Source organism: Dipteris shenzhenensis, chromosome 15 (genome assembly GCF_047967505.1).
Source record: "Dipteris shenzhenensis isolate YYH24624 ecotype China chromosome 15, Dip_SZ_1.0, whole genome shotgun sequence".
Taxonomy (NCBI): domain Eukaryota; kingdom Viridiplantae; phylum Streptophyta; class Polypodiopsida; order Gleicheniales; family Dipteridaceae; genus Dipteris; species Dipteris shenzhenensis.
Window position 1 is genome coordinate 4098764 of NC_141610.1, and position 23748 is coordinate 4122511.

At 43.6% G+C, this 23748-nt stretch overlaps 1 protein-coding gene across 1 annotated transcript; it reads left to right on the top strand.

Moving 5' to 3' along the window:
- The first annotated feature begins 259 nt into the window (after positions 1-259).
- On the top strand, positions 260-13375 carry LOC147893230 (secretion-regulating guanine nucleotide exchange factor). Its single transcript, XM_087386036.1, has 3 exons — positions 260-403; positions 11999-13257; positions 13311-13375. The coding sequence occupies exon 2, from the start codon at positions 12013-12015 to the stop codon at positions 13099-13101; it is 1089 nt and encodes a 362-aa protein (XP_087242162.1). The 5' UTR covers positions 260-403; positions 11999-12012; the 3' UTR covers positions 13102-13257; positions 13311-13375.
- The last annotated feature ends 10373 nt before the right edge of the window (positions 13376-23748 follow it).

Genomic DNA, 23748 nt, shown 5'->3' on the forward strand with positions numbered 1-23748 from the left:
GTGGTCGGATTTGTCCCGCAAAAAAGAGGGCCACCCATGAGCATGGGCGCCGGCCCAAGGCAAAGATTCTGCTGCCACCAAAAGATTCTAACTCTGGCTAGGCAAATGGAAAGCACTCAGGTGAGACACTCGCAAGATTTCAGTCTTTTGGCTGGGGCGGCGTGTGGAACTGCCCTTAGTATTCGAATCGTCAAGTTAACTGGGAACGGAGGTTTGAATGAGGAAGCATTGACCCTATCAACGTTACTCACGATTGTACTCTTTTTCCTCGGACGTGGACTATTCAGTCCTCTCCGGTCGTACATTTCACCTTCAACTGTCTCCTCTCAATTGCAAATCCCCATCGATCAGCTGTTTCTCTCTCAACATCTGCCAGCAGATAATTTCGATTGGAGCATCGCTGGTACGAGGCTTATCTGGATCTGATCCTTCTCCGTCCTTTGAGCGCATTTCCCTGACTTTTTGTTGATTTCGCGTACGATTTTACATCAATTCACTCTTTCTACGTGGATGCCACGTGGTGTGGCGCGAATTGATGTATCGTGCCTCTTAAAGATTCTATCTCGAACCGGTTATGATCCCAAAAACGTTGAAAATCCTTTCGTGGCACAACGGACGAGAACATGTCTTACAAATAAGATCGGATATCTACGCTTCGAAACAATGGATCAAAGACACTAAACCATCAAAACCATGTTTTAAAATGTTTAGATGCTGCCTGCTACCGTTAAAGCTTCCTACCGCTTCAACATCGCAAGTTGTTATTTTCGTGGATGATCTTGTAGATGAAGTAAGATAGGGCGCTGTTAATTGACTTCAGTAGATTGGGGAAGTTCCCACATTATCTCCCTTGTGTCCCAGTACTCCAGCACCTGGTCCACAAACTACGTTGAAGGCAGCTGCATAGAGAACTGTTCGCATCTCCAACTACAAGTTCAAGAAGAATATCTCAGTCCACGTAGGTGCTGTTTAGAATGTCCACCAAGGGCTGATTCAAAGCGAATGGCTGATCATGCAGGTCAGCTGAATCTGGCCAACCAATTGGCCCGCGAGGTTGGTCAGATCTGGTGTCCAGGCCCATAAAAGACTGGCCTAGGCACTCAGCCCATCACATGGGCGCATGGTGGGCTCATGCGCACTCTTAGCCTATATATACAGTGGGCATGTGGACTGTACATTCGAGACCTGATGTCCTTCTCATATGGTCGCTCACAGGTAGGGCGTTGACTGTTTATAACACCCCTGTCAATAGCTGGATTGTGGACTCACACTGATGCATTGTATGCGATGCACTGGCTCTATCTGCTCTTTGGGAAAGTATTTGTGAACACATGGAAGGCATTCTCTGTGGTTGGGCGGGAGACCAGCTTGGCCTCTTCATCTCCGATTAGCTCCATTATAAGATGGTAGTAACAACGTGCTTCAAACATTGGGTCCTTAGCAATCACAAGACATTCCGGTTGTCACAAAGGATGACTGGTACGTCCTCTTGAAGGCTGGCTGTTCATGTCCTCAGAAGTCCATTTGAGCCATAGTAGCTAGTCTCTGCTATGCATGATGGAGTTTATGGTTTTCAACCTTGTGAGTGACTATCATGAGATTGAAACTGCACTATGTTGTGTTTTTAGAGGATGAGTTTGGGAATGTTCCTAGATTTATCTAGGTATATGCTTCTGCCGTATTAGCAGACATGCAAATTTCACCTTGTGAAGTTTTCGTCCAAGTTGCGGCCTGCTGGTTTTGTGATAATTCTTTCTATCTTAAATGGTGCGTTGCCCTATCAGCTAGATTTAGATTTGTCAAGAGTGGCAGCGGAAGATGTAAGCAAACTGAAGCTACAGAATCACACAGAGAATACTAGAGACAACAAGATGTGCCACAAACAGATCTGCTGTAACTAAGCCCATAAACCAGGGCAGCAACTGTGATACAAGGAGTCCTGAACAGGATGAGAAACAGGAGCTGCAGAAGGGGCTGAACTGGAGCAGAGGATCTGGGCACAAGGAGGCTGGAGCCTGAGAGCACGGAGGCTGGAGGAGCCTGGAACGAGGAGCCTGGATGAGCCGAGGAGGCAGAAGCCTGAGGTGAGGAGGCTGGAGCCTAGGAACGAGGAGGCTGAAGGAGCCTGGAGCGAGGAGGCTGAAGGAGCGTGGAGCACGGAGGCTGGATGAGCCTGCAGCGAGGAGGCAGGAGGAGCCTGGAGCGAGAAGGCTAGAGGGGCTTGCAACGAGGAGGCAGGAGGAGCCTGGAGCGAGGAGGTTGGAGGAGCTGCAGCAGAAGATCTGCAGAGGGAGCGTGGGCAGCCAACAGAACAGCTGAAGGGAGGCTCCGGTGAAGATCGCCAGGAGCAGGCTGAAGACAAGAGCCTTGAGGAGCTGCTGGAAGAACTGATAGAGGAAGTGAAGGGAAGGAGGCCCTTTTATAGGGCAGGCCAGGGGGGGAGTCGGCCAGTCTGGCTGGACCGACCAGCCTGGTCAGTCAGGCCAACTGGGCCGACCAGCTGGTCGGCCAGCCTACCCCCTCTGGCCCCCCTTGCTGCATGGGGGCTGGTCGGCTGGCCACTCCTGGAGATGCTGATTCTCAACAAGATTTAGATGCTCGTTGGGGAGAGACTAAAATGAAAACGTTTAAACTTCACAAGCAGTTGTAGCTTGAATGAAGAGATTTTGGACTACCTTTTGATTAGCCTTCTCCTTTAGTGCTAGCCTTTGTCATGGCTGAGTCTGCCCTTCACCTCCGGAGTGCCGACAGAAACTCAGTATGAAGACTTTGTATAAATTGATGCTCAAGTATGTGTGGGTGTGTGGATTTGTATGTGTGAGAGCATATTTTTATACTATGGTCTACACCCACTGTTGGGCGCTGATGACGTTAGTGGGGATGTCATAGTAGCTAGTCCCTGCTATGCATGATGGAGTTTATGGTTTTCAACCTTGTGAGTGACTATCATGAGATTGAAATTGCACTATGTTGTGTTTTTAGAGGATGAGTTTGGGAATGTTCCTGGATTTATCTAGGTATATGCTTCTGCCGTATTAGCGGACATGCAAATTTCACCTCGTGAAGTTTTCGTCCAAGTTGCGGCCTGCTGGTTTTGTGATAATTCTTTCTATCTTAAATGGTGCGTTGCCCTATCAGCTAGATTTAGATTTAGATCTCGTTGGGGAGAGACTAAAATGAAAACGTTTAGACTTCACAAGCAGTTGTAGCTTGAATGAAGAGATTTTGGACTACCTTTTGATTAGCCTTCTCCTTTAGTGCTAGCCTTCGCCATGGCTGAGTCTGCCCTTTACCTCTGGAGTGCCGACAGAAACTCAGTATGAAGACTTTGTATAAATGGATGCTCAAGTATGTGTGGGTGTGTGGATTTGTATGTGTGAGAGCATATTTTTATACTATGGTCTACACCCACTGTTGGGCGCTGATGACGTCAGTGGGGATGTCATAGTAGCTAGTCCCTGCTATGCATGATGGAGTTTATGGTTTTCAACCTTGTGAGTGACTATCATGAGATTGAAACTGCACTATGTTGTGTTTTTAGAGGATGAGTTTGGGAATGTTCCTGGATTTATCTAGGTATATCCATTTGAGCCAAATAGACAGGCTGCTGCATACAAATGGGATTTTCTCAACACAGAGAAGCAGAGGCATGAGGAGGAGTGTCTCTCTTATCACTACCATGAGTCAAGCCATGAGAAGTGGCATTGTCCCCATTTGCATCCCCCAGCTAGTGCAGCCATCACAACATCCTTTCCATTAGGACCTGGTCTAACCCCATCAGCAGTCTCTGTTGGAAAGGTCACCTCCCCATCTGTAAGCCCCCATATGAGGAGAGCATGGGGGAGGGAGACCTAGGGCAGTACCTCACAGGAAAAGAGAGAAAGAGGCTGCCACATGGACAGCATCATGGCTGTCATGTGGGCAGCACATCTAGAGAAGTACGTGGAGCCATTTGGGAGTATGGATCAGCACCATGGATAAGGCGACTGGCAGAAGCAGGTCCAGGAGCAGATCAGTGGCGATTTGGAGCTCCAGACAGAGGCAAGGAGTGGCTGTATGAAGGCGGCACATAATGGGGTACTTCACCATCAAAGGCGCACACATGTGGGGCAGGTTTGGGGCCTGCACAAGGGCCTGTTGATGGCAGGACAGCAGCAGCAAAGGGCAGCCTAGCAAAGGGCATCAGGGCAGCAAGGAGGTCAAGTCTTCTAGGCATTCACTACCTCACAGGGAGCTGTCTGGAAGGATAGCTTGGAGGTGTGTTTGTCAGCACAAGTGACCAAGTCTAGAAGAAGAACGTGGGTAGGCACAAAGGACCACGGTTTGGTGGGACCCCTTTTGTAGTGTGTCCGGTTGTGGACAGAAATATATTTGTTGGTTCTATATCTCTGGAGCACTGTCTATTTACTAGTCTGCACATACACACATGGTTGTTTGAGTACATATGAGTGAAGAAGTTTTGGGTTCCGTAGTTCAACACTTCCGCATTCATTCCTGGGACGCTCTATCGGTCTTCCATTGCAGGATACCCTTTGTAAGGATCATTTGTTTGATGGAGGCAACAAAAAGGCCTTTTTTGCATCAAGCAAAGGTAAAGGTAGAGTAAGCCTGACAAGGGTAATCCCAACAAGGGCAGCCAGGCAAAAGGTACAAGGAGGATAAGCCCAATGATAATGAAGTTTCAAAGAGTGAAGTCTTGTCATGGAGGAGAAAAATAGATGTGTTTATATTGTGACAAACCTTGCTGAGGAAAAAGGCCGACAACAAGGAGGAGGAGGAAGACAAAGCAAGAATCAACATCGGAGTGATAACTCTTTGTAGCCATAGAGCATTGGTCTTGAGATGCACTGAGACAAAGCTGGAGTAAGGAGTTGCGTACAGTGGTGCTTCCAAGCACATGTCTAACCATAAGGCGCGGTTCACAAAAGTTTTAGGCATTTTCTGTAATTGCTTTGATTCAGCATATGATAAGGGTAGAATTCAATGACTAGGAAGCTGAGGTAGAATCAATGACCAGGAAGTTGCCATTGGTCAAAAGATAGGTAACGTCGTTGCACGACAGATTGAGGAGGATGGTTTGTATGATCCACAACCCTGGTAGAAACTCCAGGTTGATCGCATGAAAGACTTGGTCACATCAACTAGAGCGCTCTTTTACAAATACAGCTATCTTTATTCTTGTTCGCCTTGGCAATCACCAATGAGTCACTGAATACAGTTGAAGGCTTCCCTCAATGAAGGGGGCTGTATACAACATTTGGATCCTCAATGGAGGCACTGAATTTGTTAACTGAAGAGGCTATGCTGGCCGTTCATGGCTGGATCTCAGGGGAGCTGAAGGATGATGACTGATCCGACATCAATACTGGATGAAGAGGCTGGGGTTATCCCGTCTACTTTTTGCACATGTCCTTCTTATTTCAAATCGAGATGATCGTGCATTGCTTCCTCTCTACGTCCGATATGAGGTCACTGCCACTACTAGATCCAAAGTCACCATCAATGATAGTATGGCTAAGTCAAACTCAATGTGTGTTGTTACTCCCCACCCACCAAAAAAAAAAAACAAACGCAAGAGTGTCTAAAGGTGTCTTAAGGTAAGACACGTGTCTTAAGTGTCTTATCATAAGACACGAGTGTCTTAACAACCATGCTAGGCTCTGCAAATACAAGTGCCATATGTTGCTTATGCTCCTCTTCATCCTTCGAGTGCACAATAATATCATCAAAGAATATACCCACAAACTTTCTGTGCTCTTTGAAAATCTGGTCCATCATGCGGTTGAAGGTAGCAGGAGCATTGGTCAGACCAAATGGCATGACAAGAAACTCATAAAGCCCGAAAGTAGTCCTAAAAGCAGTCTTGTGTACATCTTCGGGCCTGATCCGTATCTGATGGTAACCATTCTTCAAGTCAATGCGACCGAAGATGGCTGATCCCTCCAATCGATCCAAAATATCATCAATGCGTGGGATGGGGAATCGATTCTTGATAGTGATCTTATTCAGATCCCTGTAGTCAATACACGTTCTCTGAGATCCATCCTTCTTCTACACCAGTAGGACGGGAGAACAAATTGGAGAAGAAATTGGCTGCATCAACCCCTTCTGTAGCAGTTCATTCACCTGGCTCATGATCTCCTCTTGTTGTGCCGCACTAACTCTGCATGGTGGTCAATTCGGTGGAGAGCTGCCAGGAATAATGTTAATGGTATTAGCTTCCTTCCTCTTCCTCTGGGGACAGTCTGCTGCCTTGTGACCACTCTCTTTGCAGAGGAAACGCTTTCCTTCAGCAAACAATTTATTCCTCTCTTCAGAGGTGAGGGAAGAGGGCTGTTGTTTTCTTCACTGGCTTGCCACAAACTTTGATTTAAAAGGCACTTTTCCAGCCTGCTGTGGTTTCTTGTACTCCTCTTTAAAATTGCTTTTAAAGCCTGAGACTCTGCCCTACATGAGTGAGTAAGCTGTGTTTGCATTCTCTATCAACTGTGACATGCTGGAAATGTGTGTCTTTGTGCAATAGTCCCTCAACTCTTTAGGAAGACCACAACAATACTTCTCTACGTGCTTTGAAAAAGAGACTATTCTGGAGGAGCTAACAGGCACAAGCGCATCCCAAAACTTCTCATTGTAGTCTTCCAAGTTCTTGCAATCCCTGTCATTCAAATTGTGCCACTGTGTCATGACATCCACTTCAAATGTAGTGGTAAGCCATGTGGCTGAGAATACCTGCTTGAAGTCAACCCATGTAGTAGGTCTTTGCCTCTGAAGAAGAAGGTTAGACCACCACTGCATTGCATTACCTTTGAGGAATGTGGCTGCCTTCTTGATTTTTGAGGACTCTGTGAAATAGCCTCCAGCATATGCCAAGTCAAACTGCTGCAAAAAGATGAAAGCCTTCATCCTATCTGCATGTCCATTGAAGGTCTCAAATTTCACTGCTGCCCCTCCCTCCTTGTAAGCCTTCATCTTCAGCCTGGGTTCCTGATGATCATAACCAGGGGGCTGCAAATAAGGAGGCTGCTGTACTTGGGGTCCTTCTGGAGCTTGTATAACACTCCCCATAGCAAGATTTTTTGGCAAAGGTGGTACTGCTTGATTGTGAGACACCATGGGACTGCCTCCCTGCATTCCAGGCTGTATCCCCACATTAGCATACATAGGATTTGGGGCTGGCTCTGTGGTCATGGCCTGGAATATAGATCCTCCACCAAAGTGGGATGGCTGAACCACATGCTGTGGTTGGGCTTGCTGCCCTTGCTGCATATTTTGAGCATTGCTGCCATGCTCATTCCCATTTGGTCCTTGTCTCTGTGGCACTACAAGTGGCTGTACCATAGGTGTCTGTGGCTCTGGTAGTGGCTGTCCCACATGCATTTGTAGATCTTGTATGGGCTGTCCCACTGCCCTCGGCAATAGGGCTGGGTTATGCACAATCTCAGCAAAGCTTTGAGTGAGCTGAGTTAAAACTTGTAACACAGAAGCCATTTTTGTTTGCATCACAGCCATGGCATCTGGCTGTACGCTTGGGTCTGCACCCAATGCAACTGTACTAGCAGGGTTATGTACTTGTGCAGCTGCCTGCCCCAAAAGTGGTAGTACTTGGCTTCCCTGAGGAGCATGCTGCCCCAATACATCAGCCTGTGTATTCTACCCTTCATGGGCTGCCTCTTGCACTCTTGTTCCAAGGTGTGCTCCCCTTGACTGCTGCTCTGGCTCAGACTCTGAGTCTGCATCATAACCTTGTCTTATATGCTCCATATTAAAGGCAATGGATGGCTGTACCAAGAAAAATCAGCAGATACTTTCTCTGCCCAAGGTGCCCAGGAACTCCTCTAGATGATTTGATGAGGGTCCCGGCAATGGAACCATTGTAACCAGCCTTTGACTGACAAAGGGCAGTAGATCTTACTTAATTGCTCACAACACCAAAATACAACGATCATATTCCATTGCCATTGCCAAATGCAATACTGAAAGCATACAATTCCACAACATAGCATCATTGAACCACAGAAACAAGGGAGGCTAGAATGCCCCTACTCTAGAATGCTCCTACTCAATAAGCATACACAGTGACACCTGTTGGCCCCAACACTTGGCGCCCCTTGCGGTATTTCTTTATTTACTGGTTAGTTCAATTACAATGGACTCCCTAGCCGAACTCACCCGCAGGTGCAACCTAGTACAATGCCAACTAGTGGCTGTGCAAGTGACCAACACCTGTTGCTATCCACTTGGTTCCCTTCAGTAGCAAAGCATACCACAAACAGAATGATCCAACATTATACCAAGCAATGCATCCTCACAAATCAAGGCCATCACTGAGTCCAAGGCTTGCCACTGCTCCCCCAGGAAGAGAGTAACACAACCAGTGTCCCAATCTTCTCCCGGGATAATGGCAGGGCAATCAACCTTCCAAAGCTCGGCAAAAACAGTAGATGCACACACCAGGAGAAGAAGATAAGAGTACGGCCAGCAAATGGAGCCTGTTTCCAGCTCGATACAGTCTCAGAAGATGTTCGACCAGCAGTTAACAGATTCTGGCAGGAGGAGGCTGTCCCTGACTGCCTTCCAGCACCAGAATGAATCACAAGAAGAGTCGACCAGCAAACAGCAACCAACCAGCCATGAAGTCACCCACCCAACTGAGGAGTTCAGCCCATAGCAACCTCCGATTTTCAGTGTGCACAGCACCAGACAGGAGCCAGAAGATAGGCGACCAGGATTATGGCTTCAAACAGTGAAAAAGCAGCAATCTGTCGCGAAGAATGTGGAGAAAACCATTAGAAAAGGCCTAGAATGAAGTCGCCTAGGCCCAGGGAGCATGCCAGCAATAGGAAACACCAGCAGGAGAGGATCTGTCGCGGAGAAATCAGCAAAAACGCCTTCAGCCAGCAACGGGGAGCTCCACAAATCCGCACGCCCTCCAGAAGAGACTCTTTGGTAGGGATGAAGACCTAGAATAGAAGGATAGGGTAGGATAGGGTTCCGGGATCTTCCATGTGCTTCCAGATGAGACACACAGGCGCCACAAGTCAGACATACAGCCCAAACACACACACACACACACACAGAGGACACATGGCAAAGTGGACGTGGGAATTTAATGGCTCTAGGGGGTCACTTTTTAAAACATGACCCTAGTGAATGGAACCAAGCTAATAACACTAGGAATTGCACTTGTTGCACATTTAATCATAGGTACCTTTTGGACATTAATTAATGCCCCTAGCCCGGCACCCCTAGGCCAAATTCAGTGGTGGTTAGTTTAATCATGTCGCCATCATGTCCCCATGGCAGTCTTTATCCTCATGAGTTCTCTGTCTGCTGCTGATGGTAGCCACCTCCCTTGTCCATATCCTGGTCCTTGAGGCAGGCTCCCTGCTGCTCCAGTCTGCTCCCTTCTTCGACTCCTGGTGATTGTCTTATGAGGCCCCAAGGCCCCTCCTTTTATAGGGCAAAAGCCCTTCCTGAAAACCGACCTAGTAGGGGTCTACTGGTCGACCCCCCCACTGGCCGACCAGTCAGCCCTAACCAGCCAACCTGTGGGTCAGCCTGATTGGCTGCCTCTCCAGCTCTATAGATGGGCTTTTTCTGGCCCGGGGCTTTTTCTGGCCCCTCCTCGGCTCACGGCAGGCAGCCAGTGGACCAGGCACCTCCAGCCTATTTCCACCCCCCCATTGGGGTCTCTTGCAGGCCATAGACTTGTCCAACCCTGCAGATCCGCCATCAGTCCACCTCTGTCTGGCCCCTAAAGCCATTGCCACAGATCCGTACTGTCCCGTACTACTGCTGATGCCATCCTTACTATTGCTGATGCCCTGTTTCTTTGCTGGATTCCCTGCACAGATCTGTCCTCTCCAATCGTGGACAGCCACGTGGCATAGCCATGCCTCTGCTGTCCTCCATGGTGGCTTCCAGCTGCCAGGTTCTCTTGCCCTTGTGCTGCCCACATGACAGCTCCTTTTTCCTCTGGGTTTGCTGCCCACATGGCAACCAAAGTGTTGCCCATGTGGCAACCCTAACCCTAAGTCCACCTCCCCCATGCACTACTCATTTGGGGCTTACAGATGGGGAGGTGACTTCTCCAACAATTGTCCCCATCTATTCAACGGTGAGTGACCTCATGCATTTTGATGTCTTCACACTGGCTACAAACCTTTGAAGGTTTGTGGAAGCATGTTCAATAGTAGCATGGCTTGTGCATTGGTGTCCATTCTTGACCATTTGCCGTCAACCTCAAGCACTTAGTCATCTTCCTCCAATACAATACATAGGCATTCTTCCAGTCCACGCTTCAGAGGATGTCTGAGCAAGTTAGATATGGGGATCACTGTGCCTATTTACGTCCGTCTGAGAGAAAGGGTTTTGTCATCTTTGTCTGCTCATTCCTCAATCTCATCGGATCTGCAGGTGTCAGTTCTTTTCCAAGTACTATTGTCTTGGGGCTTTGTGTCCATGCCGGTGTTGACCTCCTAGATCTTTCTTGCAACCAGGTGGCTCTAAAATTTCACCTTCCAATGTGGGTAGCTACCTTCGCCCATTCATCAAAGTCATGGATAGACAAACGAAAAGCCCTAGCACAAGGAATTTAGAAACTGAAACTAAAATAGACATGGCACCCAACTGCAAGAGAGTACTGTAGCTGCAAGGGGCTTCTTCCTTCAATAGTTGATGGAAATCACATATGCCTTTGGGCTCTGATACCGTATATAGATGCCAATGCTGCACCAGAAGGGAAGGACTCACACAACTCCCTTTAACCTCTTATCAAGCTAGTACATCCCAGCAATATATGCATAACCCAAGGACAACAACATTGGAAATCGGTTAACAGTCCATTCTCTCCAGGGAATTTCTCCTTTTGTTAATTTGAAATTTGTAAAGCTGGCCTTCCACCACAAGATCATATCTAGGAAGGCCAACATGAGAATCCGAGATCAAATCTTCTTGTGATATGCCTCCATGTGGGGCAAGAAGAGATCACCTGGAGAATTGGAACCTGGTGGACATATCCAACATCTTGTGAGGGTCTGTATGCATATGGCCCTTATCATCTGTCATTCACTAGAGCTAGGCCCCGTTTGACATAGGCCTTATGGTCTGAAAGAATCGGCTTGTCACATTGTCCCACTAAGTCTCCAGAGGTTGAGAAGAGTGAAAGGAATAATTTACTGGTTTGGTCTCTCAGTAGGAACGCAGCCCATGTGACTTGTCCTTTTCGCTGCCCACATGGCAGGCAACAGCCTTGTCCATATGGCAGCCAGTAGTGCTCTATTATGCTGTACACACAGCAGCCATCCTGCCGTCAACGTGGCTGTCCATGCAGCTTCTAGATCAAGTCTCTTTCTTCTCAGATCTGCTCCCTGTTACATGTACACAATGTGTCTGCATGGCAGCCTTGGCATTCCCTATTTTGTCGCAGTTGTTCTACCCTTTTTCCTCCTCAGTTAGCGGCTCACTAGTGGGGCAGTGAGCCTTCCAACTTCTGTATGTTATGTATTTATGCAGATATGTTTACATATATAATTGCAACCACTTGCATATGGAGAAAGCTTGGAAAAGCTCTCAAGAGGGAATGAAGACTTATCCAACATCGCAAGAAAAGCCCTGCTAGACTAAGGGAATGGATGATGGAATGCAGATGGAATGTTTCTTATGAATTTTACAATATTACTCAGCCATTCCAAAGTATTAGCATTCCACATCCATGACCTGAGTGAAAAACTGTTCCAAACTTCCATATCCATGCAGTGTTTCATAATTTGTATATACTCTGGTTGCCACCCCCTAATTGATATCTTGATGATACTCTCATTCACCAGGGCTAGATTTGTGTCTTTGATTTCATTATTGAACATATTAAATTCAAACCTTTACATGATGTTTTTCTTTTATCCTGTCTTTGTAACATGGATTGCCAGTCATCTGTTTTGATCGTACCTTTTTTATTCCTGATATGGGATTCCTGCCCAAAAATCCTCTGTTTGCTCAGAAATTGTGGGGGAAATGGCCAGACGAGTCTTTGAGGGGGATTTTCGGCATCCAACCCTGCGGAGCATTGTCTATTCTCTTTGTTCGCAGATCAGTGCATGGCATAAAATTTTCATAGCTGCAACAGTTCTTGTGCTAGCTCCAATATTCATAATAGCTTCTCGTCATCCTGCATCTTATTTGTCTGGAACATTAAAGAATGAGTTGGAGGAGAAGGTATCTTCTGTCCTTGCAGGCAAATTGGAATATCTTGAAGAAACGCAGGTGGTATGGCAGATCCCTCAATCTCCCAAGGCCATCCTTTTCATTGCTCATGGCTGTCACTGCAGAGCAACATTTTTCTGGGACAAAAGCTCCGGCTGTGTGGAATGTGTGGGTCTTCCTGAGGAGCGGATCCTTGTCTTCCATGCATTAATGAAGGGCTATGCAGTAGTGGCAATTTCCAGCACAAGAGAGTGTTGGGGTCTAAATGCTGACAAAACGAAAATACAATCCATCCTCTCTTTTTGGATTAAAGACAGAGGGTTGGAAAAGCTTCCAGTAGTGGCTCTGGGAGCATCATCTGGAGGACATTTTATTTCTGCCTTTGCCAGAGAATACAAGTTCAGCTCGATAGTGATTATGATATCTGAGGGTATCTTTAAAACAGTGCAGGTTCAAGACAATTATCCACCTACCTTCTTTGTGCATATGCCTAAGGATAAAAGAAGGGCTTTTTTGATAAAGGATGCCATGGATCTACTTAAAAGCAAGGGAGTACCAACTGCTGAAGTGAAGTGTTACCAGTTACATGTGACACCACTTTTTTTCACCAAAATTCCAGGCGTTGATGTAAGGACGTCTGAAAGAATCTATCACACTTTGAAGGAAAGTGGTATACTGGATTATCAAGATTTCATGACAGGAGATGGTCGTTCTTTGCCTTGGATGGTGCCCTTGAAAGGGCAACAAGTGATGCCTGAAGCCATGTTGAGAAAGCGAGAACTGCATTTGCAGGAACTGCTGAACCTCGCCTATGGTTATCATGAGATGACAAGTTTGCAATCAAATGAGATTTTTGAGTGGTTTGATGCACACCTTCCAGAAGCTGCTATAGCAAGTTAAACATTTGGACACTAATTTTGTTCTTTACATGTATTATCCTTCTAAAGGGCCTTTTTCTCGTCTACCAGCAGAATATGTTTAGATCTTGGAAAGAGAGATTACATGTATGTAGCCTAGTCATGTGAGTAGTTCTACATGTGCCTTTATGAGTGCTCTGTGTGTGTGTGTATGTGTGTCTCCCTCATGAAGAACTTTATCTCTGACCAAAGTGAGGTCAACTTCAACTTCAGTCGCCTACAATAGGTTACAAATTGTGCTCTGATGATGAAAGAAGGTGCAAGTTGTTGATGAAATCAACTTCAATTAACAACTTGCCAAGGCTTACAAGGGTTGGGAGGCAACTTCTTTGAAAAGGTGGCTTTTAACTTCCGTAGATTTTATCTACAAAAAGGCTTGCCTTGTCCCTTTACCAATCATAGTATGATGAGCTAGTGGGAGGTTGCATTCCTTCTATACTTCCCTTTGCATTGATGTCAGATGTGCACCTTCTCCTCCTATTGCCAATGGCACTGCAAACGTAATCCTTAACACTTCATATCATTCATAGGCTTGGTCAACTTGCTTACATCACTTTGGCTTGTGGGAGAGAGACCACCCCAACTACTATGCTAACACAAGCATGGCTCTCTTTCTCCCATAACGTCCAAAGTTGGGCAACTTCAAGACTAGAGTCCAACATATATTCTTTTCATCAACTCAAATGTTACCTTGCACTTCTTTGTCCACTCAAACTTTTTTGACTTTCTTGTCGAGTCTATTAGTGGTACCTCACTATATTTCTCTGCAAAATGTTGCAAAAGTTGCATAAACCTAAGTACTCCCTAACTCCTTGAGTTGACTTAAGTGACTCTTAGTTTACAATACTCTAGCTTTTTTGGGTCAATCGTCACGTCTAATGAAACCCAACTTTAGTTTCTTGGCTGTGAACTTGCATCATCCAAATTTGGGTACTTGTTCTATTGTTATCTTGTTTAATATAGATAGCCATACAATTGCATCTTGCTTTGTCATGAACAATAGTGGTGCTCCATATGGTGATTTGCTTGATCAAATTTACATGTCTCCTTAATCATCCCATTCACTCTATAAGGCACCTTGGTTGGTAGAAGCTCCCTAGCACTTTATGATTAGATGCTTTACAATTGCAGACCCTTGGTAATTCCTTTGGCATCACATGTTGAAACTCTTACAATAACACTTATACTACCACCTTCAATGGTTCACTTGTCTTCTACTCCGCCTTGGCAAATTTCAACTTCAATTCCTTGCCTTAACTCCGGACCGCCCTTAACACACACCTTCTCACCATAGTTGATCTAGTTTCACAACTATTTTGCACTTAGTAAGTTGTCTTTGTTAGAATAGTCACTTCTCATCACCAAGCTTCCCCACTGATTTTCCTTTGACTGCCGCATTTGCCAATTTCCTTGCCTCTTGTCTAAAACAAAGTGGTCTTCACTACTCAAAATTTTAAATAGGACAATGTTCTCATAGTGTAAATCTAAGGTGACCAAAGCCTCATGGTGTAAAGGAAAGGGTGATGCAATCAAAACCAAATACTAGGGAGTAGCTACTAGGTGCGGAGTGAAATTCTCTTTTGTTATAGTACTCTAGATGAGATTGAGTGATGCCATAAGGTGTGGAATTCCCGAGCAAACATTATCGCACAATGCTACCTATGTTTTGGAAGTATTGATGTAACTCTAGGTGGGCCTACTTAATTCCATATTTCAAACAAGAGCAAGGACATGGTCTTGGCTCATCATGGCTTTACATGATGACAAGCCTCTAGTGGCTCAGCCTTATTCATTGGAATCTTGGAAGTAATCCATTTCCCTTACTGAGGCAGTACAGTCCATTTTGTTCAACTCCTTGGCCCACCATCTGTCCATTTGCTTTGGATGTCATGGTGACCTTGCTGTCTTCAAAGAGAACGGACATGTTGTTCTTGTCCATCTGACTTACAGACAATAAGTTCTTGCAAAGGTTGGGTACATAAAGTACTCCAGAGATATCCTCCTCACCCGCGGTCGTAATGAAAGGAATGCTACCAATGCCCTTCACAGGACATGTCCGGCTATCCCCGACAGAAACTTTGGAATTCGGGTGTGTACTTTCCATGGTTTTATACCAAGTCTTTCTGTTAGACATGTGCTTTGAAGCACCACTGTCAACATACCAACCCTCTTTTCCTTCACTAACTGCATACGCTGAACAATGTTCACTGATTAAAAACAACTGTCCAGTCGTCACATTGGCAAAATCATTCTTAGGCTCTTCTTTGTTCCTGGCTTCTCTCTTTCGCTTTTGATCCGCCTTCTTCTTTTGGCATTCTTTGGCGGAGTGGCCAAGCTTTTCACACTAAAAGCACTTCATTTTCTTCATTCGGTCAGCGTCCTTTGACTTCTTAAACTCCTTTGGCTTGCCTTTTCCAGGCTTTTCTTTGGCCACTAATGCCTTCTTGTCAGTTTGCAAAAAGAGTTTCTCTCGAGCCTCCGCCTGAAGCAGGAGTGGCCAAGCTCGTCAATGGTGCTTGGCTTAGTCTATTGACCCACAGTGACCGTAGTCACAAAACCTTTGAAACTCCGTGGCAACTTGTGGAGTGTGAGCAACGCCAATTGACTCGAGTCCACCTTCTGACCAATCGCTGCGAGCCTGGTTCCGCACGACTTTCACCTTTGTCAGATGGTCATGCGCACTATCACCCTGACCAATCGCTGCGAGCCTGGTTCCGCACGACTTTCACCTTTGTCAGATGGTCATGCGCACTATCACCCTCATTCATATCAAGATTATAAAGTTGATGATGAAGAGTAATGATACGGGCTGTATTATCGGTTTCATACAACTCCTTCAGTATGGCACATGCCTCTGAAGACGTCTCTGCCACCTAGATATGAGGAATCACAGCATCTACTGTCATGCCAATTACCATTGCTAAGGCTTGAGCATCGCTCTCCTCCCATGCACTGAGTTCATCCGCATCTGCTTCAAATAGAACATCACCTCTTTTGTCCGCAATGTCCTCCGGCTTCATCTCGGTCCCAATCATTATCTTCCATAGCTTTCGTGCCACCAGATGGCTTCGAATCTTGACTTTCCAAATTGGATAGTTCTTCCCATCAAGCTTTCCAGCTTCACCAAAATCGGGAATGAATGAAGAAGGAAGATGACTGGAGGAGGAGGAAGGACGAGCAATGGGTGTAGAGGCTTCTGAACAATGATCCATCTCGGTGAATAGCAAACTGAAAAACTAAAGCAAAAAAGATGTACTGACCTCCCGTGCTAGCCTGAGCTGAAAATAGAATCACCTTTCTGCCAAGGGACTCCTTCCTTCAGAGAGTGCTTTGATGAAGAAGAGTTGAAAGCCTATGGCTCTGATACCATGTTAGAAAATAGGAGGGAATGAATCACTTAATCCTCCACCCAAGATCTCTCCAACTCTCACACACTCAACTCAAATAGATGATCATAGATGCAACAAACACACACTCAGAAATATAGACGGAGAGAGAGAGAGTATATTCATCCACCGGATGGTGGGCAGAAAATGGCTCCAAGGGAGCAATATAAAACTCGGCAGGGTGCTGGAAAACAATGATGAACTCTCTCTCAAAAACTGCTCCAGATCTAAGTGCAGAACACAGCCTTGGAGAGGGGCTTTCAATTTCGTACTAGATGCTGGGTTGAATGGAGAAGTGGGCCTTTTATAGGCACTGCCCAGGCCCCTTCAGATGACCGACCAACAAGGTCGGTACCCTGTCTAGTGGCCGACCACATGGGCCCCATTAAACCACCCAGGGTTGGCCCTAGTCAGTGGCCCTGGTTGGGCCGACTTGGCCTGCCACAGGCCCCTATATAAGGGTGCCCTGTGCAGCCAGTTTGCACTGCTGCAGGAGCCTCCACGTGAGGCCTAAAGCCCCTATATACCTACTATTGCAGTGACTAGCCTGTGTGTTGGTCGCCTATTTCTGCCATGCTGTCCTACCTCTGTTTTTGGCCTAAGTCTCTCTCCTAGCCCTCCTACCTCTCACTGCCCCTTGTCCCCTCAAATCGGAGGTGGGCACAATGAGAATCTAACAGTTGTTCCCCAAGAAGACATTGGAATAAGCCAAAACCCAGCTCTTGATGACCCGATTGCTATTCCCCAAGAAGATGTACTAACAACAAGCGGCCCCAATTTGCAACAACCAATTCTTAAACCCAACACCTTGCAAAGTCTTCCACGAGAAAAAGACACATAGCCTTTACGGGAACCTTTCACGAACAAAGGGTATAAGGCTCTCCCAAGTTCTTATGTCTTTATTGTGACCATTTGACGTTCTTATGCATATTAAAGAGATTAACTCCTACATCAAAGCTCTTCCTCCAACAACATGACATCATCACCAACAACATACCGCTATCCCAAAGATGCTTATATTCCGTTTGCAACATTCAGCTAAAAGATGAGAAGCTGACAACACTATGTTCCAAGAACATGCCCTTGGCAAGTAGCAATAAACACACATCCAAGCTTAACGATAGAGAAGCACAACTAGTAGCAATCTAGATCCCTTTTGTGCAAATATGCGAGCTATCATACAAAGGCCAGCTAGGGGTGAAATAGTCATTGTTTCCATAAAACGTAAGCTCTGTGATTGTCACCATTACCCAACCCTTACATTGCAAGTGTTGCATGAGCTAGTTTTAACACTTTACATAAAAAACAATGTGTAGCTAAACCCACTACAAATGGAGCATATATCAACTCTAGAAGCAATAGAATCACACGAAGAAGCCCATCGTGAAGACTTGCCCATAGAGAATCTCCAAGAAGAAATGCATAATGACACATTTTTGCACGCAATATACACAAGCGTGCAAGTTGTTTATTTTAGAGATCATCCCATAGTTATTACTCCTTCAGAAGGATTTTTGCCTTTGAGCATCTTTAGAGACAAGTGCTGTGCACCTACAATGTTCTTGAAAGGATATCATCCCAGCAAATTGTTGCATGGGAGCTTACCAACAAGATAGATGTTTTGCTTTCTCCATAGAGAGCTTGTTCTTCAAAGTGATGAAAATTGTAGTCCACCAGACCTTTCATCCATGTGAGTTTGCATGCATGAGGGCCAAATGCAGGCAAGAACACTCCAAGAAAAAGACTTGTTGGTTGACACAAACATTGAGAGCATTTTGCAATCCAAGGTTGGTTAGTATTAGCATGACTTTATTCAACTATGCACCTCGACAAACTACAAATACAAGCTCAAGAAAGACCTCTTTGCTATGCTTAGACAATTGGGAACCCTTCTTTCGTTCTAACTTTCTCTATAGTAGTATAAAATTATGGGAACCCTTGATAGAATGTCTATAGCACTATGAATGAGTTCATCTACTTCAAAGCTGGGCAGCCACCCATTTGACATTTGCAACCTAATTTGTTCAGATCTTGTCACCAAAACTCGATACTATGTTTACAAGTACTCATCCTTAAAAACACAAACTTTGTTATTTTAGGTAAAATTATGGACTATTTCTTTGTTCCTAAGTTCCAAAATAGAGGAAACCAGCATGATCATGGTGGCTTGCTCACAACCTGCAAGGTGCACCAATGTATGGCACGGATCCCAATGAGCAAATAGAGCAATGTGTTGATCAATACATCACAACCGATGTTTGTTACATCTATTGATTTTCAACAACATGCACACTTTTAGATAGAGGCATGAATTTTTGCATCAGCTATAATCACGTTACAAAAATTACAATAACACAATGAAGTGTTACATCTCCCCGAATGAGACCATGAGGTGTTTATCCATGTCACCTATTGCTGGATGTTTCCACCAAACATTCTGAATGGCGAGTTTCATGTTGTTTCAGTGTGAGGGATTGTCATTTCAAGTTTGATCAAAATTTGAGGTATGTATTGCATTTTTTGTGTTCATAGATGTCAAGCTCTTGTAGCATTAATATGGTTTTGTATATTTCAAAAGGTGTTACTAGAAAAGGGAGGGAGCTGGATGGGGGGACTTGGAAATAACACCGTATGTGTAAGCTCCAACGTATTGTAAGAGCAAGTTACAACAAAGAACATCATCATGTGAGAGTACCTATTTCACACTAGTGTGTGCTCAACTTGTGTATCGAGCTCACATTTGTGTGGAGAATGATAGATTTGTTGTGGTAACCACTGCATTGTTTAGAGTAAGTGCTTCATACTATGATTAATCTACCCAAAGTGCCCATGGATAATGCTTCTAAAGTGACAGATCATGAATCCTTATTTCAATGAGGCAAAGGATATTTGAGGCTTGTCAATTGGGCTCACGGGAAATGTCTTTGTGGTGGTGTGGCATCAAGAACCTTATATCTAATGATGGGATTGCCAAGCGTGTGTTCTTCTATATCATCCTAGTTACAAAATTACCAGGCTCCATGTTGATTGTGTTATCCTTAATTTTTGCATGGAACCTTTGGATCAACCTTAAAGTCTTTGCGGTAGAATCGCTCTAATAAATAAAGCTCATTGTGATGTGCCCACGATAAGGCTATGTATGTTAATCCATGTTTTTTTAATCTTGTTTTGTCAAGCACAAAGCTATCTCCTAATGTAAGGCGAATCATTATACTTGTAGTTGGTTGTCTTGGATGTTATATACTTGTTTGTTTGGGTCTTTTTTTCTCTTTCTTTGGTTATTTGAATGAATTGATGCCCATTCATTTGTATGTCATTCGTGCATGTGTGCTTGCTTGCTCTAAATTATTAAAAAGTCGACATGAGCTTGTGTGCTATTGGGCAATTTTTCATGTGGTGGACATAGATCCACACAATTGGCCCTTGATTGTCCATGTTGATTCCTTTGAAGATGTTTTCATACCAACCACTAGTCTGTCAAAAGTATCATAATTTCTAGCACACCATTTTATGGCTATTCAAATTTCAAATTGCAAAGTATGTGCAACATGATACTTACCTTTGGTTTGGAAATGTGTGGGGCATGTGCCACTATGATGGTCTATTATTTGGAGTATGTATGGAAGTTTTAGCATTGTGTTGAGGACAAGGTCATTCTATAGAGTGATCGACTATAAGATGTAAAATGCGTGAGGGGTTGCTGGATTGGGTAGAGGTCTAGCCTACAATGAGCCCTGTTCCTGACTTTAGCAATGTTCTCATCCATATATTCTATTCTTCTAAACCTATTCAAGGTTTTCACAAATGTGTGGATTTTTGTCTTGTGCAAGACTAGCAAGAGCTCATACTATTGTGCATACTGTTGCTAGAAGGGTGCAAGTTGGATTTAATAGTGCTATTCTTATATAGCTCACTAATCAAGATGACGTTGATCATTTGGGTGTGCATCATGTCATAGAATCTTTGGTTGATAAAGGTGAATGTCTTAGCTTGTTGTCATTTTCAAAAGGGTTTTTTTTGGAAGGTGTGCTAGTTTCTTGCATTTTTTGAGAATCCCTATCAAGGAGCATAGTGTAATTTCATCCATATTGCAAGTAGCTTTTCCTATGGATGTAACTTTCAAGAATTATGATGCAAATGGGTAAATGCCTACATCCTAGTTAGTTGTTCTTCCTTTTTTCCTATTCCTACTCCTTTGATGATGAAGAGGTGCAATTGAATGGTCATGTTCTTTTTTTCAAGTTTAGTATGTTAACAAAACTTCTCACACACACCCTTTATTTTGCAAAGGGTGCTTTGACGATGACAATACCATGGGCTTGATCTAGATTGTTTGGAATTCCATTCTCTTGACATATTTAAACAATTCTACTCCATCTAATGTCGATGATACTTCAAGGTCCATGTTGAGAGTGGGGCTGTTGTTTGTGACATTGCTAATGGGTTTTTAGAAATCCTTTTCTAAGCAGGTGTTGTTCACCTTGTGTCCTAATTGATGGGCAATCTACTTTGTTTACAACACATCTTAACTTTTTGGTATGGAGAGTTGGTTGTATCTTACTCATGAACTTGTTTAAATAGTATTTGATATCTATAATAGCTTCTTGGGCCATGAAACTTGTACTAAACAAATTTCTTGAGATATTACGAATGGTTATAGTGTGATGTTGTTTTGGTTGATGATAAATTCTCGAGGGATTGTGCAAAATATACCTATTGATCATTGATTAGCAGGTGAATCAAGCCAATGCTAGACCTTAAATCACTATGGGCAATTTCAATACAAGATCATGTGACTTAGGTAGTGATGTGTTGACCAATTGGAATCGGCCAATATGGATAGTGTAAGGATTATCTACACTAGTTGTTGTACTAGTTATTGTGTTGGCCTTTGTTGTATGTTAAAGAATGTTTTTGCTATCCTTCAAATGCAGGTTGTTGTGTCCATGTGGTCTTGGTGGAACGTTCACACATATCTTTTGTGATTTTATTACCAAATATACTAATGTATGATGTGCAACAACCAGTAGCTACATAGAGATATAATGAATTTTGCATCTATGTTTGCTTGCCAAGATGGCGCATGTTCACTCAACTAGTTTATCCAAATGCTATGAATTGGAATTTCTAAGAAGAGGTTTTGGTCCCTTCATCCGAACCATAAAGAAATATGTATGGATTGTTCTCATCTAGTATAAGGTTCTAGAGGAATTATACAAAGTTCAATGTAGGAACTATACAAGGGATCAATCGATCAATCAATCATCAAAATTGGTTATTGTATTTGATAACATATATATTTTGTTTAGCAAATTTGATGTAGCTTTGCAACATCTTTGAAATTTTGTGACGATTGTTGTTTTGTTCACTAGGGGTAGTGAAAAAGGAAGTGACCTATCTGCTCATTTTTTGTCTCTTGCATGAGTGTGTGTGATGGTGTGCTTGTATGCAAAAATGACAAAGTTCAAGAAACTTTCATTGCAAGCTATTAACAAATTTTATGATCTCATCCTTGGTTGCAATATTGTAGCATGGTGCATTCCTTGTCCACAAGAGGCTGTGGTCATGAAGGTTTCCTTGGTACAAGGACTTTGACAAAATAAAATTACCAATTTCTTACATGGCTATTGCTATTTTAAGGGTGTTCTAAGTGCTCTCACTGGGTGGCCACAATATCTTGTGCATGTCATTGGGTCATTTCATATAAGCTCATTCACAAAATGTTCTTTTGCTTTGAACCAAGCCTTAATAGTCACTCGCAATTCTTCTAAAGCAACCACTAAATGGATGCATTTACTCTTGATGCATGTGAATGTGACAAACAACATAAGAACTCCTTGTTGCATGATTATTATGGATATGTTCAATATCTAGGCAATCAACCAACCTTTGAACTTGTACAAGATCCCAATATGATTTGCTTGCAAGCTTTTGTCTAAGTGATTTTTTAAAAATATATTTTATTGTGGGTCACGGCTTGTAACTTGCTTTTTGTATATGTATCCATGTACACCTTGCAATGTTCTTGAAAAGTACATACAATGCTTCTAGAGTATGGAATTTCAAAGGACGTCTCAACTTTCAAGTCTAACATAAAAATGCTTCAAGATGCAAGACAAATGGTATTTTAAGGAAGATAGAAACTAAACCAACCCCTCTTATAGAGCTTTCCATTAATTTATGAAAGGTAATATGTAATGAAGCCTAGTAATGTTGTCTTCATATGTGACTAGGGCTACAAAAGGGTATTATATAAATTGCAGCATGTTGTTGTCACACCACTGTTAGTAAGCCATCTATTTTTCACCATATATCTTGAACAAATGCTTCAAGATATTCTTCTTAATAACTTCATATCATCTCAAAATGAACTTATTGATTATACAAAGCTGTACAGATGGGTATGATTTTTGAGGTCCATTCACATAAACTTGGGAGGATGAGGGGTAGGACATCATTACTATTGTGGCATCCTCAAATGTGTTCCCAATATATAGCTTTTGAGTAATGTAGCTTTGCATATTGACTATGACCGTATTATTATTGCGGCATCCTTAAATGTGCTCCCAATATATAGCTTTTAAAGAATGCAGGTTTGCATATTGAATATGACCATACCTTGTGTCTACAAGAACAATGAACTAAATATCCCAAATGCAACCTTTCTTTATCATTGCTAAAATTTGCAATGTCCATAATAGAGAAGATGAATGCACATATTAAGGCTGTTGAAAGGGGTCTAGCATGTGTATGCAAAGGGTTTCTCTAGAGCGGCATTTGTGCTTGTGACATTGCGGATACATACTAATTGAACTAGGATTGAACTCCCTTGCTCTAAGTCTTTAAATGAGAACTTTAGAGTCACCCTCCTTGTATATGCTCCATTCTCTTTTCATAATTTGAGAGTTTTTAATCATCCACATTTGCCTCTTTTATTTACATACATACGAAAAGGTATTTGAAAAGAAAGGGATCCAGTTGTTGTGTAAACTATAGTATAAGAGTTATTAATTTAAGTTTGGAGTGTGGAGTTTCCTATGAGATGCTCCTTGCATACTCAAAATTAATCCCTCAAAGGAAATGTCTAGTATATGGGGCTTGATGTATATAGTGATATCTTCAAGCTTCTAGTACTTGCATGGAGTACATGGAAGGTAATAGGAAGGTTTGTAAATAATACTTACAATGTTGTCCTCGATTGTAATCACTCTTCTTTTAATAGCAAATATCTTTGTGGCAAAAAA

What these genes read in the sequence shown, in the direction of transcription:
- LOC147893230 (XM_087386036.1), top strand. Translation starts at nt 12,013, where the DNA reads ATGGCCAGACGAGTCTTTGAGGGGGATTTTCGGCATCCAACCCTGCGG.